The sequence below is a fragment of the Bactrocera tryoni genome, unplaced genomic scaffold, assembly GCF_016617805.1.
Source record: "Bactrocera tryoni isolate S06 unplaced genomic scaffold, CSIRO_BtryS06_freeze2 scaffold_11, whole genome shotgun sequence".
Lineage (NCBI taxonomy): Eukaryota > Metazoa > Arthropoda > Insecta > Diptera > Tephritidae > Bactrocera > Bactrocera tryoni.
Window position 1 is genome coordinate 19,993,450 of NW_024395824.1, and position 18,989 is coordinate 20,012,438.

General features: G+C 35.7%; 1 protein-coding gene across 1 annotated transcript; it reads left to right on the forward strand.

The window, feature by feature from the left end:
- Positions 1–13,140: 13,140 nt before the first annotated feature.
- On the forward strand, positions 13,141–13,649 carry LOC120779903. Its single transcript, XM_040112251.1, has 2 exons — positions 13,141–13,422; positions 13,526–13,649. The coding sequence occupies exons 1-2, from the start codon at positions 13,149–13,151 to the stop codon at positions 13,555–13,557; spliced, it is 306 nt and encodes a 101-aa protein (XP_039968185.1). The 5' UTR covers positions 13,141–13,148; the 3' UTR covers positions 13,558–13,649.
- The last annotated feature ends 5,340 nt before the right edge of the window (positions 13,650–18,989 follow it).

Sequence of the window (18,989 nt, forward strand, 5' to 3'; positions counted from 1 at the left end):
TAAGATGTGGATGTAATGGAGGAATAATGTGGCAAATGGTGACCTCTCTGGAATTATTATGGGGTGGCGTTCATTGTATGTCAGGCTCGAATTAGCAAGCCGACCATTGGCACGAAGCAGACCTTTCGTGTCCAGAAATGGGTTGAGGACTAAGAGTGAGCTCTTTTTATCAATTGGCTTCGATTCTCTTAGTAGCGATATATCGCGGCTGAAATAGCGCGTTTGTGTATATGTTATTAGTGCGACCTTTGCCTTTTGTAACTCTAGGTGCGTCACTGTGTTGCATGGGAAATTATGTGATCCCTTCACTTTGCTTTTGAGTTGTTCTATAAATTTCAACATATAAGCAACTACTCTGAGAGCTCTTGGAAACGATGAAAATCATTCAAGGATGTCGGCCTCATCCAATATTGTGTGAAAGGTGGCGATTTTTCGACCTTCTGGTGCGATAATGTTGCGCATGGGGGATTGTGGCCAAGAATCAGGAGATTCTATCAACCATCGGGGGCCATTCCACCAGAGGGTGGTGGTGGCAAGGTGCAGTGGCTTGCACCCTCTTGTAACCTAGATCGGCAGGATTGTCAGCACTGGCTACGTGACGCCAAGTGGCTGATCCCACTAGGTCAAGTATTTGAGACGTTCGGTTAGAAATATACGTCTTCCATGCATGTGGTGGTTTTTCCAACCAGGCTAGTACAATTTCAGAATCGGACCACATATATAGTTTGCATTTCGTCATATTTAAATGCATTTGCACCATGGCTACTAATTTTGACAGTAGTAGTGCGCCACATAACTCAAGTCGGGGGAGACTTATAGTTTTTAAAGGTGCCACCTTAGCCTTTGCTACTAATAAGTGGCTTGTGGTCGTGGTGTCACTTTGCGTGCGCACATAGATAGTAGCGCAGTATGCCTTTTCTGAGGCGTCACAAAAGCCATGTAATTCGACTTTGTGTTCGGGGGAGTAGTTTACCCATCGTGGAATTTGTATCTGAGAAATATCATTCAGATTGTTTGCGAACTGGGACCATTTTTCTAAGCGAAGAGGTTTCACTTGTTCGTCCCAGTCGGTTCCATCTAGCCATAGCTCTTGTATTAAGATTTTCGCTTGGATCATATTGGCGAAAGCCATCCTGCGGGTCGAAAAGTTTTGCCACCGAGGATAAAATCTGTCTTTTTCGTTATGGCTGATAATGCGGATATGGACTCTGTCGTGTATGAGAACTGGTCCGATATCGCATTCCATTGATGCCTAGTGTTTTGTTGTACTTTCCTTTTCGAATATAAGGAAATTAGTGTCCAACAAATTTTCGTTTGGAATATTTTTGATTATATTTGGGTGATTTGCCGTAATCTTTTTTAATGGAAACCCTGCGGAATTGAGGGCTTTTATTACCTGTGATAAGGCCTCGTATGCTTGTGGAAGAGTGTGACTTCCAGACAGAATATCGTCTACATACGTTTGAGTTTTCAACACTTCAGTTGCCAGAGGAAATTCTGACTTTGTGTTGTCTGCCAATTCGTGGAGTGTTCGAATGGCTAGATATGGTGCACAGTTAACGCCAAATGTAACTGTTTTTAGTTTGAAGTCGCGTAAAGGACTTGTAGGGGATCTTCGGAACATAATACGTTGAAGATCTTGGTCGTCTTTATGTACGACTATTTGCCGATACATTTTTTCAACGTCCCCATTGAAAACGTAATTGAATATACGCCAGTTTAATATCAGAAGCATTAAATCTGGTTGGAGTGTGGGTCCCGTAAATAGGATATCATTTAGGGAATTCCCTGAACTAGTGGTTTTCGAGGCATTAAAAACAACTCTTACTTTTGTTGTTTTTTTGTCTGGCTTCACTACTGCGTGATGTGGCAGATAAAAGGAGTAGTATTTGCCGTTGACGATTTTCTCCCCTGGGGTTACTTCCTCCATGTGATCCAAATGGAGGTATTCTTCTAACACACCATCATATTCAGATTTGAGTTCGCCTTTTTTAAGTAGGTTTCTTTCCATACTTAGAAACTGCTGAATTGCAGAGGTGCGAGAGTGACCTAAATCGAGTGTGTTAGGAAATTGTTGCTTAAGTGGTAATCGTACGACGTACCGACCGTTTTCTGATCTAGTAGTTGTGGCTTTGTAAAAATCCTCACAATACTGATCTTCAGGGGTTGTGACTGATATGGGGGGGAGTTCTTCTAGTTCCCAAAACTTTCTCAATTGTGAATTGAGGTACTCATTTGAGACTTCCTCAACTTGAGTTGTTAATGTTGTAACTGGTTCCGCAACTAGTCCGCTTAGGACCCATCCGAAAATGGTATTTTGCGCCAGAAGTGTTTTGGTAATTTTCTCAATACCTTCGAGAATAATTTGTGGTATGAGATCGCTGCCTAATAGGAGATGTATTTGAGCGGGAGTGTTGCAGTTGGGGTCTGCCAACTTAAGGTGTGAAACCTTTTGCCAATGCTTGCTATTTATATGATAGCTTGGTAGCATGTTGGTTAATTGCGATAAGACAATAGCTTCTGCTTGTATGCGCTTATCCGCTTTGGGGGAAAAGAGGGTAATGGGGCAGATTTTATTTGAGTTTTGAACAACTCTTCCGCCCATTCCCGTGATTTCAAAGTTGGCCAGTTTTGTTGGTAACTGTAGCCTGTTTTGTGCCCTAGACGCTATAAATGATCGCTGTGATCCTTGGTCTATTAAGCTCTGAGTTTAAACAGTTCTCCTCGGTGTTCGATGGAGACAACTGCTGTGGGTAATAGTACCCTACTGTGGTTTTCGCTATGTAGCGTTTGGGTTTTCATGGCCTTTGAGCAGCATGGTGCTTCTTGGCAGTTTTCAGAATTTGTTGTGGCAACTAATCCTGTTGCTCGTTTTACGTTTGCATTGTTCGGGGTGAGCTGGAAAATTTGTTATATGTAACATTGAATGATGTCTTTTATGGCAGTAAACGCAATTAAATTTGCTTTCGCAATCTTTAAGCGTATGCGCATGTGACAGACAGTTGGTACATAATTTTTTCGTTCTTACGAAATTGTTTCGATCGCTAACATTCATTTTTTGAATTTTTCGCACAATTTTAATTTGTGACCTCCTCTGCACAGTTCGCATGACGTTTGTTTATATTGTTCGGAAGAGAACGATTGATTTTTAAAAAAGTTTCTATTTGAATTATTGTGGCTACTTGCTTGGGGTCTATTGAAGCTTCTATTGAGGTCGTTTTGAACGTTTTTCGTTCTGACTAGTTTTTATCTACCCTTTCTGCAATTTCTGTATTGGGTAGTAAGAAATTCTTTTCATTTGCTGCCACGTTGGGCACTTTCTTCGCGATGAGAGCGATTGCTCCCACAAAAGTAAAGATTTTTCTGGTAATGCAGCTGTGCATATATTTACCAGAATGGGGTCCCAATTATCTGTGGGAATATTCTGTGTTGATAAAACAGACAAACAATTTGAAACCGTGGATTGAAGCTTTATGAATTCTTCACTGGTTTCTTTCTGAATTTTTGGTAAATTCATTGTATCGTCACTTGCTTGTCGACCAATATTCTCTCGTTTTCGTAACGTGCTTTAAGAGCTTCCCAAGAAAAATTGAAATTTTCGTCATTGAGAGCGAACTGTTTGACTATTACGCCTGCCTGACCTTTGGTTTTGTATCTGAGGTGATACAATTTCTGCGCTTGTGATAATTTAGGATGGTTTATGTACACAGCTGTAAACATGTCCCGGAAGGACGGCCACTGTTCATAACCACCATGAAATATATCTGTGTCGCATACTGGCACTTTAAGGTGAATGCCTGAACTTGCCTCTTGGGCTTGTCTTTGTGGCAGCTCTACCCTCGGTTGTGGAGTAGGTGCAATTGCTCTTAAAAGCTTTAGTTGATCAGAAATCATTGCTTTTGTGTCTTCGAACTGGTCTAGGCAGTGTTCATACTTGGTGTATGCCGAGGATTTAAAATTTTCCGGTAGATCTGAGTCGTCAGATTCTACGATTGCGTCATACGCCGCTTGGAGACGTGTCCAGAAATTGTCTAAATTATCCTTTTTGATTTCTAAGACCGATTCAGAATTGTCTTGAATCGGTGAAGATGAAAATCGAGTGCAGTATCGTATCAAACTGTCACTCTCAGCAATGAATTTTGTATAAGAAATGTCTTTACCCCTCTTTAGTTTTGTAGCACCTTGCTTTGAGCGTGTAGCTTCAGCCGGTGTACACGGACTTTTTTCGTCTGTAATCATTTTTGGAACTTTTAGCAACTGAGTTGTTTTAGATTCCTTTGAGTCTGAGCTCATTTAAAATATGTATAGAATAAATCAAAAGGTCTTAGTGCAAACTAGACTTGTAGATGTTTAGTAAAAATTTCGTATATGAATTGTTGAATAGAAGACTCTTTTGTGTGTAAGAGTTTCCAAAAAAAAATCAATAAAATCAATGGCCTTTTAGTAAACCGAGATTTCAAAAATATTTTCGTATATATGTATATGTATTTATTTGATTTGACGAGAACTCTTTTATGTAAATAAGAGTTTTGAACGGAATTGATATAAATAACGCTTTACGTATTTGATAATATCTGTAATCGCGAACTCTTTTACGTTAATAAGAGTTTTCAAATGAGATAAATAATTAATCGCTTAAATTTGATTTAATTATTTATTAACGACCGGAAATATTTTATTTTGTTTTTTTGTGTATTTTCTTTTATATATGCTTTATGTTCCAAAGTCCTATAGGGTATACCTATAGGTGGATATTTTATTTGTTATGTGCTAATGAGCGCTCGCTGTAGAGATCACTGCACTTTGTACATATGCATATATGTACATATGTATTACGCTTTTGTTTTTTACACAATCCTGCTTGTTTTTGTTGATCAAAAATCAAGGGGTATTGTGGGAAATATGCCAATGTGGACTTTGAATATATTTTATACGCAATCCTGCTTGGTTTTGTTAGATGAAAACCAAGGGGTATCGCGGAATATATGCCAATGTGGACTTTGAAGCAGTGAGCGTATCTACATATGCGACAATACTTATGTACAAACTTTGTATTTTATAAAAATCCTTTTTGTTATTTTTATTGTTGTATAATTTGTACCCAATGTCGATTGGGTATTTGTTCCAGTATATATTGACTATATCTATATGCGCCCATACGTGCATATAGTATGTATATATATACGCATGTATATATATATGTATATATGTTTGTACGAAAAACACCGAAAAGAGAATTAACCGACCGCAGGTAATTTTCTCAAGTTCACTCGTTTTTCTATATATATATTTTTATATTGCGCCGCATATACTTATACATGTACATGTATATACATATGTTCGCAGTGGTAAGAAGCCGCGAAAGAAGAATTTAATAATTTTTAATTGTAGATATATGTATGAATGTATATATACATATGTATGTATTTGAAATATGTATATTGATTTGAGAGAAAGAGCAAGTTATGCTCTTCGTATGTTATAGTGGTATAAGCGACATATATGTATGTATGTATGAAATAGAATTTTATTTGCGCATGTCTTTTTTTTTTTTTTTCTTATGATTGCCGTAGGGTATTGCTGGAAAATTCTGCAAGTAAATACTTGAATACTTTATTGTTTTTTTTTTTTTTGGGAATAGTTTTTGTGTTATAACACAACAGTAAGCATTTACCGGCAATGAATAATCCGCTATATGCAGTACCAAACTGCTTTGTTTGCGGTTTCTCGGTTTCTACCGGAAAATATACCGATTACCGAATTACCGAAAACAGCCTGGTAACGGTTCTCACTACTTTTTTGACCGGAATTTTGGTCAAGCCGTAAATTTAATTTTGTGAAATTAAATCATACATACATACATAGGTACATGTGTATAACATAAAAAATTGAAAGGAACGATACACTCACTTTGCTTTCCTCCATGGGCTTTTGGGGATAGTAGGAGTTTACGTGTGTATGTATGTATGTGTGGGCCTTGTGCGTGTGCCTGTGCTTGTGGGTTGCCTGTGCTGTCGCCTGTCTGTGCTTGTGCCTGTCCTCTTTTTCGTGCTTCTCCTGTCCTTTTGTTGTTGGCGCTGTAGCTGTGCTCGTGTTTTGTATGAATTTTTCTCCTTTTGTTCGTAGGTTATGTCACTGCACTATCACTTTATATGTACATACATATGCATGTACATATATCGCAGGTGTAATTATTATTTTACTCTGCTTTCTCTCTCTTCACTGCACTTTTTGTCACCACACTTTTTTTTTGGTTTTCGTTTTCGGTTTTTTTTTTCGCTTTGGGTTAGATTTGAAAACACTAACTCTTTACATACATATGTATGTGTATTGTATGTATATGTTATTTGATCACTGCACTTTGCCACCACACTTCGTTAGTTTGTTACAGCACTTATGCACACGTAATATAGTTATGTATGTACATATGTATATGGATATACATATGTGTATGTACATACATATATATGTCTATATATGTATATATGTTTTTTTTTTTTTTTTAACTGTGTCACCGCACCACCGTTGTCTTTTGACCACTTTAGTATTTTTTTTTTGTTTTTGCTATCTGTGTTACTAACTGTGTCACTTCACCACCGTTGTCTTTTGACAACTTTTAGAACATTTTTTTTTTTTTGTGTTAACTGTTTCACGTCACCACTTTTTTCTTTCTTTGTTAACTGTGTCACGTCACTTTCTTTTACTCCCTTTTTTTTTTTGTTAACTGTGTCACGTCACTTTCGTTTAGAACATGTTTTTTCCCTTGTTAACTTTGCCACGTTACCACTTTTTTGTTAGTTTGGTTTTTAATGATTTGGTTATCGCGTTACCGTCGCGTTACTGTCACCAAAATTTTTTTTTTTTTTTTTAAGATTTTATGTTTTTTATCACAAGTGCCGTCCGGTACGGCTCGAAGGACCATATAGAAAGCTCGGTACGCTTAATACTCACGTCTACCAACACTCACTTTTGTTGGGAACTTATAGCGAGCGTGGATGTGATGCGTGATGCTTGATGCGTGTATGCGCGCGGTTGAAGAACAAAAAAGTGCCGGTCGCCGTCCGTCGGTCCCTTTTGTTAATTATATCCGATGTCCTCGTGTGTGGTGTATGATGCAGGTGTGTTGAGTGTCAGGTGTGGATGATGAATATGGTGTATGTAGATGTGTTGAGTATGATTTGTGGATGATATGGATGGTGTGAAGATGTGGTGTGTTGTGTTAGAATTAGAGGGGGGCGCAGAAGCTCATTTAACATACGTATATACATATGTATATATTTGAGCTATTTTCTGATGAATTCCATAAAATCTTTTCAAATATATAATTGAATAAGATTTGTATTACTACCTATGTAATTATGCATTTTATATAGGTTTGGTACGACATACATTTTTTTATATATGTATGTAATATGAACACAAAAAACATGACAAAAGCTCTAAAATATGAACAATATTGTTGTCAATAAGGAATTTAAAGCGCTTTGTAATTTGGGGAATTCCCTAGTTATTCGCATTCAATATGCATGTACATACATACTATGTATTTACCGATCGCTCGAAAATGCTTACAGGTGCTCATTACAGGGTTTGATTTTGTCTACGTCAGTCGTCTGTAAGAATTTTTAAGTGTTTTTGGTTGGTGATTGCACGCAAGCATAAGTGCCTCTTTATTTTCTTAAGAAATAATCAAATGTAAATAATTTTGAAACATGCACACAAAAAAGCATACGTTTCTGACTTTAAGAGACAAATCCGATATTTTGGAATGCTTACGAAAAGGTGCAAGTGTTGCAAATTTAGCAACTAAATATGGAGTGGCAAAGTCTACAGCATGTGGAATAAAGAAAAATAAAAACGCTATCCTTAAATGTGTTAACGATACATTTATGGGTCCTGGAAAAAGGAAAACTATGCGTCCATCAGAGTATCCAAAATTGGAAAAATCGTTGTATAAATGGTTTTTGCATATGAGGGACAAAAAACTTCCGGTGAGCGGACTGATGTTAAAAGAAAAGGCGAAGGTGCTTCATTGTACAATTAAAGAAAATTGCTTTGACCTCAATGCCAGTGATGGATGGCTCCAAAATTTCAAAAAGAGATATGGCGTTCGGTTGCTCCAAGTTTCTGGGGAAAAACTATCTTCACAGCCCCAGTTGGTCGATCCACTCAAAAAAGCTCTAAAGACGAAAATGGAAGAGATTGGTTTAAGTCGGGAGCAAGTTTACAACGCCGACGAATCCGGTTTATTTTGGAAACTTTTACCACAAAAGACAAAAACAGCCCCAGGAGCAAAGATGGAAAAGCAAAGAATAACATTCTTGTGCTGTTCAAATGCGGAAGGATCTCATCAACTCGAGCTCCTTGTGATAGACAAGGCCAGAAACTCCCGTTGTTTTAAGGGGTTTGACTGCCCTGTTCATTATAGACGTTCAAAGTCCGTTTGGACGACTGCCGCTATCTTCAAAGATTGGTTCCATCGTTCATTCACCAAAATGCAATCAGGATTACAAAACTTTATTACAGAAACAGTCTTTTGGCTTCCGTTGCTGCAACAGGATGTGACTTGCTAGAGTCTATGAAGCAAATTTCACTTAAGGACGCTATTATTACCCTTGAATCTGCATGGAATAAAGGGGATGAGGCTGTGCTATCAAAATGCTGGAACAATGTTTTGAGTATGCTTGAAAATCAAGAAGATCCTGAAGATGAAATTCCTTTGAATATCCTTAACTTGAGGTTTGTTTTATCAGAAACGTAAACTCAAAAAAGTTGTATTTACTACATATATAATTCACTGCAGATTGGAATCACTGCTTGTGACGTTAGAGAATGGAACGAGGATGCTATTGAATTCAAAGAAAATGAAATACAAGAAATATCCGACGAAGACGACTATACTGTAGAGTAAGACGATTATAGCAAGAGAAGCTATTGACATATTTAATAATGCTGTGGAATGGGCTGAAAGTGAAATGGTTGAACAAAAGGAATTAAATGTATTAAAGAACCTAAGGGAAAAAACAGTTTTTAAGGTGGTTGAACAAAAGAAACAGCAAAAGAGTATTACCGATTTTTTTCCAAAATGTGCTTCAACTTTTTATAAAATTAAAATATGTATAATATGAAATTATATCTAAGCTGTTTTGTTTACATGCAACATTGTTTTACTTGTGTAACGAAAAAAATTAATAAAACAAGTTTATTTTGATGTTTAAAATAAAAAAAATGTAATTTAATACTACATTTTTTCGTTTTTGCACCTTTCGTAAATATGAACAATCTCGTAAAAATTAACAATCCTGTTTTTAAATAGTTCATATTATCGCGAGTCCACTGTATATACTTAAATAAATATTTGCTTTGGTCATTAAACTTTTCGATATCATGTTAAAAGACCAAGCGGTCGCACATTTGCCCATATATAAATATGTGTGCATGTAAACAAATATAAAAGAACCATACGCATAATGTTTGTAAATTTGTCTACATGCAACAAATGTGAAGCTCATATTTTTTGCTTTCATGTCAAAGAGTCAATGTGTCGAAAGACTGACGCGTCACAACATTGTGTTGTTGGTAGAAAATCCGAGCTGTGCCGAAAACACAAACGAACGACCGCCAATTGCCATTGCTTCCCTTGCCGCTGTACCAGCTTCTCCAACAAACCAGCGTAGATATGTATGTTTGTGTGCGAGCTTGTATACATATCGACGCAGATTTTTGCTAACCGCATAACAATATTTTGTGCATTCCTTGACAAATACAGTCAATCCCGATTATGTGCCACAATCAAAGATACAGATTTTTGTGGTTTGTTAAAAAAAATTAATATGGCACATAAGCGAGTGCGGATACTTAATCTAGTGGTACTTAAAACAATAATTTCTATGTATTTTAAAAAACAAACCGTGAGATGCAGCAAGATATAGGCAGTTAAGAGGGATGATTTTCATTTAAGCGGAGTACTATTTAACCGGGAATCACTGCACACATAAATCAGAGGAACATTGAATATTTTCTTTGACACATTTCTTGACTTGAGAATCGACAAATAAACTATGTTGTAAATTTTATTCTAATATACATATTTTAATACTTATATTGGCGGGGTTGTCACTTTTTCCTTCTCATACAAATATCAGAAATTGTTCAATTTATGACTTTTAGCTTTTGCCATCGTCGCGAAATGTCGCTTGTGGGCAAAGGCTTGTTCGGGGAGATGTGATGGTGTTTGTTTTTATGAATGAAGCAAGTTTGCCTGTTGAAAGTGCGCTCGCGTTCATGAATGGAAATATTGTTGTTACGTGTTGTATCGGGTGATTTTTTAAGAGCTTGATAACTTTTTTTAAAAAAAAACGCATAAAATTTGCAAAATCTCATCGGTTCTTTATTTGAAACGTTAGATTGGTTCATGACATTTACTTTTTGAGAAGATAATTTCATTTAAAGTCCAATTTACAGGCAACTTTTTTCGAAGCATTTCGGCCGGAGGAATAGCCCGAATTTCTTCGAAATGTTGTCTTCCAAAGCTGGAATAGTTGCTGGCTTATTTCTGTAGACTTTAGACTTGACGTAGTCCCACGTAAAAAATAGTCTAAAGGCGTTAAATCGCATGATCTTGGTGGCCAACTTACGGGTCCATTTCTTGAGATGAATTGTTCTCCGAAGTTTTCCCTCAAAATGGCCATAGAATCGCGAGCTGTGTGGCATGTAGCGCCATCTTGTTGAATCTAACAAACTTTTTGTTGCCAAAAATGGAAGAACTGAACTTGGTTGACATGTGGTTTCAACAAGATGGCGCTACATGCCACACAGCTCGCGATTCTATGGCCATTGTACGCATATTTGTATGTTGGTTTGTATATACATTATTTCTTCGGCAATGTCGTACACATATGCATATGTATGTAAGTACATATAGAGCAGTGCGCGCACACTTTTTACTGATAAATGATAATTCACGATTTGAATTTGAATTCTACTTACATACATACATATGTATGTAACTAGTGCTAATATCTATATGCATCTGAAAATTTAAGTGAAAAAATGTAATTTACATACAATATTATTGTAATACATATGTATATTATGTTTTTTAAGATATTATGATAGTATGTCATATATGTATATAGATCATGTATACAAACATATTCACATATGAAATTTTTAAAAGGTATCTCTTATTTGTACATTACCTACAAATATTACTTTGAAAATAGCATAATTTAATGATAATGTTATCAATTTTGAACGAATTCAGAAAAATTCGCAAAATGATATTCATATCAATTAATATATTTGCATGTAAACGTATAAAAATATAAGCGAAAGGCCAACATACGTCTGTATAGCAATGTATGTATATTTCTGAGCATAATTTTCATTAAATGCTCAGCTCTGTTCACGCGCCACTGTTAAGATTTCTCCTTCTGATCTTTCTGTGGTGAAACACGCTCATCGCATTTTGTTAGCCAAAAGTATTTTTACGCTCTCCGCGCCGTGAACCTTCTCTATAAATATGTATACGTTCTCCGCTGCACTTATGTGCGAGTCCTCTGTAAAGTGGAAAGCTGTTAGCGGAGCGACAAATCTAATTATGACAAAATTGAGACAGTTAGAACAGATTAGGCGTCAGTCAGTCCGTGCAATAGAGGAGACTTAAACGTCTTCTTCTCTCCCATGAAGTAATACTTTGTCCAGTGGTCCCGTGGGAGAGACATAAGGTGGGAGTAGGTTAGGTTTAGCGGATTACAGTCCCGCACTCCGGCTTTCGATGCTTCCTCCTACTATAAAAAAAAAACATATGTACATACATATGTGCATACATTGCACATACAAGCGATTGCCTGGTTGAAAGCAAAAATTTAAACAAGCAAAACGAAATTCTTTACATTCGTTGTGAGCGTAATCATGGGCATGCATACATATGTATATTTATGTCTCTTCATATTCTTGGGTATGTGAGACAGAGAACATAAAAAAATGTCTTTATGTTCTCTGTGTGAGAGATGGGCTTTGTACACGATTTTCGCTGTTAAAAATGGAATATTAAAGAACTTATTGTTCTTCAATACTCTCTGCTTGGGCATACATGCTATGGCATCATATGCCGAAAATACATATATTTATTTCTCTTCATATTCTCTGTTTGAGTATGCGGAGAACTGTTAAAAATGTTAACATTTCACAGCATGAATTATGTGGTTGTGAAACGCTTTAGCAAACTGTCATATGTTTTGTTGTAAAATACGGAAAATTCGTTGGTTGAATGTTGAACTTGAATAATACTGAGAATTCGCTTATGAATTAATGCAAAATAAGTTTTACAAAAAATCGAAAATACATTTTGTGTGACAGTCTATTTCGTGTTATGTGTGTTAGAAGTTGTTTTTGAGCATTTAATATACGAGGTGTGTTCAAAAAGTATCGCGAATTTTGTGTTTTTTCAAAAATTATTTATTTATTCATGAATATCTATTTTGTCCCCTTCAAAGTAATCCCCATGAGATATTATACACTTGTGCCAACGGTTTTTCCAATCTTCGAAGCACTTCAAAAAATCATTTTCTTATCTTCTTCAGCTCCTCCTTCGATGCCGTCTTTATCTCGTCAAGAGAAGCGTAACGTCGTCCTTTCATGGGCCTCTTCAGTTTAGGGAGCAAGAAAAAGTCACAGGGGGCCAGATGTGGGGAATACGGTGGCTGCGGCATCATTAGTGTGTTGTTTTTGGCCAAAAAGTCGCACACAAGCAACGATGTGTGAGCAGGGGCGTTATCGTGGTGCAAAAGCCAATTTTTGTTCTTCCACAAATCCGGGCGTTGCTGCGCAAAATCGAAGACGATCCAAAACACGTGCAAACAAAGCAGCTGTCAACAATTAAATGCACATTCAAAATGGCCGAGTTTGTTGGCATAAGTGAGAGACATGGGTACCAACATAACGCCACAAAAAATTCGAAATTCGAATATACGTAACCCGCGAAAATTCAAAATTCGAGATACTTTTTGAACACACCTCGTAAGTTTTGTTGCGAATTCATCTGTTGTCAATCACAAATTTGTTACAGGTGTAGTGAATATAAAATATATGTAAATAATTGCGTTAGACGTTTAAATATGTACAGAATATTTCAGATTTTCAAAATGCTGCCTTCAAAATTAAAAAGCAAGGTCTGGAGCTTCTTCATAAGAAATTCAGACGCTTCCGCCACATGCAAACTCTGCAACAAGAAATTAAAAACAACAGGTAACACGTCGAATCTTCGCTGTCACGTTGAGAATGTACATAAAAAGGTATTACTCGATCAAGTTGATAATGCAGAATGCTCCTCCAAAACTACGCCGCACTCGGAACCAACACGGCGAAAAATTTCTGAAATAATTAACATGTCACCAACCGCTGGGACGACAGCGTCAAGTGAGTTATCCGACAATAGTAATAAGAAGACTGCATGTATTGAATCGTCTCCTAGTACATGTACTCCGTAAGTACTGCAAATGTGAAAGACTTTTTTGAGCAGGTCAAAAGTATTTCTTATCAAGATGGCCCTAAATCAAGGAAAATTACTGAAGCAATTGTGAAATATATTATAATGGACAACAAGCCATTTTCCACCGTAGAAGGAAAACGTTTTCTGCAGATGATGAAAGAACTGGATCCGCTTTTTAAAGTTCCAAGTAGAGAAACAATAAAATAACGAATGGATGAAAAATACGAAGCGCTGTCCTCAATTTTCAAAGAGTATATTCGTAAGTGCGTCAGTTATTGCCTAACGTATGACATATGGTCGTTCCTTGGGGTAACAATTCATTTTTTGGACAATTTACTTTTGTTGAGTGGGACGTTAGGAGTAATCGAGCTACACGAAAGTCATACAGCAGCTTATTTAGAAAAAACTATGTTTAAACTTTTCAACGAGTGGAACGTCTCCATAAATAAGGTTTCTGCTTGTGTAACTGATAATGATTCAACCATAATGAAATTAAATAGAAGCTTGTTTGGCGAAAAAAAAATAATACCGTCCTTCGCACACATGCTTAATTTGGTTGTAACGCAATAGATAAGTCCACGGAAGTATCAGCTTTGATAACTAAGGTGCGCGACATTGTTAAGTTTATTAAAAGAATTTTTAATGCCAGTGATAAATTGCGAAAGAAACAAATAGACAGTGGGGCTTCTATCGGGTGATTTTTTAAGAGCTTGATAACTTTTTTTTAAAAAAAAAACGCATAAAATTTGCAAAATCTCATCGGTTCTTTATTTGAAACGTTAGATTGGTTCATGACATTTACTTTTTGAAGATAATTTCATTTAAATGTTGACTCATGTGGTTTCAACAAGATGGCGCTACATGCCACACAGCTCGCGATTCTATGGCCATTTTGAGGGAAAACTTCGGAGAACAATTCATCTCAAGAAATGGACCAGTAAGTTGGCCACCAAGATCATGCGATTTAACGCCTTTAGACTATTTTTTGTGGGGCTACGTCAAGTCTAAAGTCTACAGAAATAAGCCAGCAACTATTCCAGCTTTGGAAGACAACATTTCCGAAGAAATTCGGGCTATTCCGGCCGAAATGCTCGAAAAAGTTGCCCAAAATTGGACTTTCCGAATGGACCACTCTAAGACGCAGCCGCGGTCAACATTTAAATGAAATTATCTTCAAAAAGTAAATGTCATGAACCAATCTAACGTTTCAAATAAAGAACCGATGAGATTTTGCAAATTTTATGCGTTTTTTTTAAAAAAAAGTTATCAAGCTCTTAAAAAATCACCCGATACAAGTAATACCAAGAAAATGATTCTTAACGTAAGAACGCAATGGAATTCATGTTTTTATATGTTAGAGAGATTGGTCCAGTTAGCCCCTATTTTAAGTGAAGTACTGCTCACTCGCCCAGAAGCACCCTCTATGGTTAATGCCTACGAACTGAACAAAATTAGTGATTGAGTTATTAAAGTGTTTTAAAACTGTGACCAGGGAGATTTCGGCTGATACCTACGTTACCATTAGCAAGGTTATACCTTTAGTAAGCTATTTAACTGAAGCTCTGACAAAAATTTCAGCTCAAGACGCTATTGTAGGGAGCTAAAAAGTGAACTGCAAAAGAACATGAATAAGAGATTTGGCAAACTTGAATTTAATTCAGTTCTGGCGTTGGCTACTGTATTGGATCCGAGATTTAAATTTCTGCATTTTAAAGATGAACTGGCTAAAAACAAAACAGTTTTGTATTTAAATAATTTCATAAAAGATGCAAATAATGGCGTTAGTACGTCGGAATCTTCGAATGAGTGTGCAACGGAAAACCCGTTTGATATTTGGAGCCATCATAAACAGTTGGCCCACCAAAATATGAAATGTAAGTTTTCCAATTTATCTGCTATTACAACAACGGAAGTTGAAGTGCAAATGTATCTTGGATCAACTGCTGCTTCTATCAATCAGAATCCAACAGAAATGTGGGATGATATGAAAAATGTATTTTCTGAATTGTATAAACAAGCCTCCAAATATTTATCCATTGTGGCCGCTTCAGTCCCTAGTTAACGACTGTTTTCTAAAGCTGCAGCAACGATCACACAGCAAAGAAATCGCTTGACAGGGAAAAGACTTTCCAAATTGTTATTTTTAAATTCTGTTTAAATAATTTTTTGTTTGTTCAAAAACTATTTATATCTTTTATTTATTGAGAAAAGGTTTTAATGGGCAGCTAAAATAAATATCAATTAAAGGCGTAGCTTTTTATGCTCACTAATAAAATACATTAAAAAAGTTCAAAAATCCATCGATGTTTCAATGGCCGATGTTTTTGATTTCGATGTTGTTTGAAGAAACATCGATACATCGAACCATCGATGTTTCATTTCACGATGTTTGCATCCCTACGTGTATGCCCAAGCAGAGAATAAGAAGAGACATAAATATATGTATGCATCAGAGAGCTGCAACGAGTATGATAAAATCAGAACAAACAGTCGTGCCAAAAACACAATCAAATCAATTCAGTTCAGCATAGACAACATTGTTAATCAATTCGTGTATCTGCCAGCGTCAACTGACCTCATGCAACACGGACAATCTGTTCTTCGGCAATCACGATCGTGTAAACGTATGGCTGGCTTCGGTTGCAATCGTATCATGTCACTGATTTAAATCATGTGTGGCAAAAAATGTATCAGCTTTGAAAATGTGCGCCTGTTACAAATTTTCGAAGCGTAAACAATGGAAATTGCGTCGAATACGTATATATGTACATACATATATACATACATTTGTTGTATGTATGTATGTACTCGATGGAATTTCCATTTTACATATAACATATATATATACATACATACATGTGTATACAAACATATGTATTTGAAATAGAACAGAAGTGCACAAGAGAAATTCAGTGTTTAGGGGATGATATACAAACCGAACGCTGTCGATCATTTCAATCATTGAAGCATGAGTTTGCATCACTTTGGGTATTTTCTGCTGATACGAACGTTCATAAACAAATCAGGCATAAGCCGATCGCTAGTGATACAAAGTTGTTCTCTATCTCGGATTTGAAGACAAACAGTTCGCTTCGTGTACATGAACTGAACTGACAGAATCAGACAGAGTAACGGATCAGTACTTAAGTATAAACAAAAATTTATTACTCGTTGCAGTTCTCTGGTACATACGCTTGATACTTTCTTATCTCTTGCTTGTGTGCATTAATATTTGTAGTACTTATGTATGTTTTGTATAGTAATATTAGTATTATGTATACTCTAATTTATGAGCGTTCTTTTATACTCGTATGCAATAATTTTCACATTTTTATGAGTAAGTCTCATATTACAATTTTGTTGTTTATCAGTGCACTTGACTGTATATACTTTTTATTTAATTTATTGCTTACATGTGTATTTTTATGTATTAATGTATTTGTGTCAAAAATATAATGTTCTACATATAATTCAATCTTAATGTAATAAGACTTTCATGTTCATATATTTATGAACACCTGGTCAACCCAACAGATCTTCTTTTTTCAAAAAATACTCCAGAAATATTTTTAAAGTGACTTATATTTAAACTTTTTTTGCATGGTAAAACCATAAGTAAGCTTAACAAAGTAAATATAAGCTTTTTATTTTTCTTACTTTTTAGTTCGAGTCGACCGATAGAAAAAGGGTAAACAATGTGCATCGCTCTTAACGATGTACCATTGCTTATCCTTACATTTGCAATCTTGACTTAAAATGACGTTTTCAATTCGTCCTCTCTTCCACTGCAATGGTGGAATATTTTGTTCTTTAAAAAGTACCAATGTACCAATGTCAATATTTTGAAAAGAAACTTGGCATTTACTTCTTTTTTGTGGTTTATTATTTTTCAGTTTTCTATCTAGAGTGATTAATCTTCCTTTTGCTTGTGAAGAAGAATCTATTAAGCTTATATTTTCCTTTTTGAATGGAAGCCTACAGTAAATTTACTATGTGCAGAAAATTTTAAATTATTACGAAAGTGCTTCTCGTATTGTGTTTCTTTTTTGGTTTTATTAACACATCTTTCAAGGGATTCTATTTTCCAAAACTTTTTCGTTGATTATCTGGATTTTTATCTAAATATGTTACAACACCACGGTGAGCTAATTTGGAGCTTATGTTAGTTGATCTGTATATCAACCACCCAAACACACTGTTCTGGAGTTTGTAATCATGTTTTCAATAGTTATTTTTCCTTCTTTTAATAAATCAAAAAATATGCCCGCATCTAATATAAATCAATTTTACCTGGAACATTAAATGAAGCGGCTGCTAGTTTTATATTCTCTGGAATTTTTTTAACTTTAATGAATTTTGTGTGAACATGAGACACAATATTTTGTACCATAATTGTGGTTAGTAGGACATGTTTAGAATCACTTTTTAATCTTCCACTTTTTGTATTTTTAATTACCGTGCTTTTTGCCTTAAAGGATTTATGTTTGTGGAGCCATAAATGTTGGTTTCCTTGACATGTAAGGCAACTTTCGCCTTTACATTCCTTTATATTGTGCCCTGTTTTAAGACATTTGGTGCATAATTTGTTTTCATTACTGCATCCCATTTGTCCTGGGAAGAAAGAGCTTCAAATTTATAACAATAAAATATATTGTGTAAAGTATTACATCCCATTATGCATTTAAATTCTGCATTTTGAAATTTTGGTGATGTTTTTGAGACTTGTGCTGCTTCTAGTGCATTCCCTTTATGCTTCAGAAACGACTGTAGTGAATTTAAAGTAATTCATATTTTATACGTGTCTGAAACATTTTGAAAGACTACAAGTTGCTCAAACAATACTTTAAAAGTTTGCCACTGAGCGTAATCTCCTGAAAAAATGGGAATGTCAACTGGAGGCAAAGTAAAATTGGCAACATATTTTTGCTAATAGATTTTAATTTGAGTTTATAAAATATATTTCTTATATCATAGAATTTACTTGTTAACTCTTCATTTTCGTGCTAGCATAGTACCACGAGTTTTTTCTATTAGTCTCTATATGCTGTCTAGAGAGCATTTTTCATTTATTTCGCAGTCGTCAATATTTTTTTCTAGTTCTGTTAATAAGAATTGAAGCCTGCGAACTAAACCAGGATTTGGAACAATTATGCTGTGAGGCACATATTAAAGTTTGATTACTCTAAGAAAATTACAAATTTAGCGCTATGTGGTATATTTAAAATATTTTTTTTTGAGTACTTATATTTGAAAATTACAGAATAACTTGGCCAATTATCCTCTGCTACTGTGATTGGTTTCGCTCTTCTTAGTCTTCCAGTAAGTCCTCACTAATTAGTTTTTTTCTAAACTGTGTTTATGCAATATCCAAACTAGAACTTTTGGCCTTACTGCCGCTATTGCAATGAACTGCACCTGATAGTGTTTGCTGTGTATACAACTGGTAAATTACTGCTGCGTTAAATTATGAACCGTTGTGTTGTATTGTAGCGAA

Coding starts and splice junctions, on each gene's coding strand:
- LOC120779903 (XM_040112251.1), top strand. CDS start 13,149: ATGCTGCCTTCAAAATTAAAAAGCAAGGTCTGGAGCTTCTTCATAAGA. Junction 13,423..13,525: donor CGCTGGGACGACAGCGTCAA/GTGAGTTATCCG, acceptor TTTTTTGAGCAG/GTCAAAAGTATTTCTTATCA.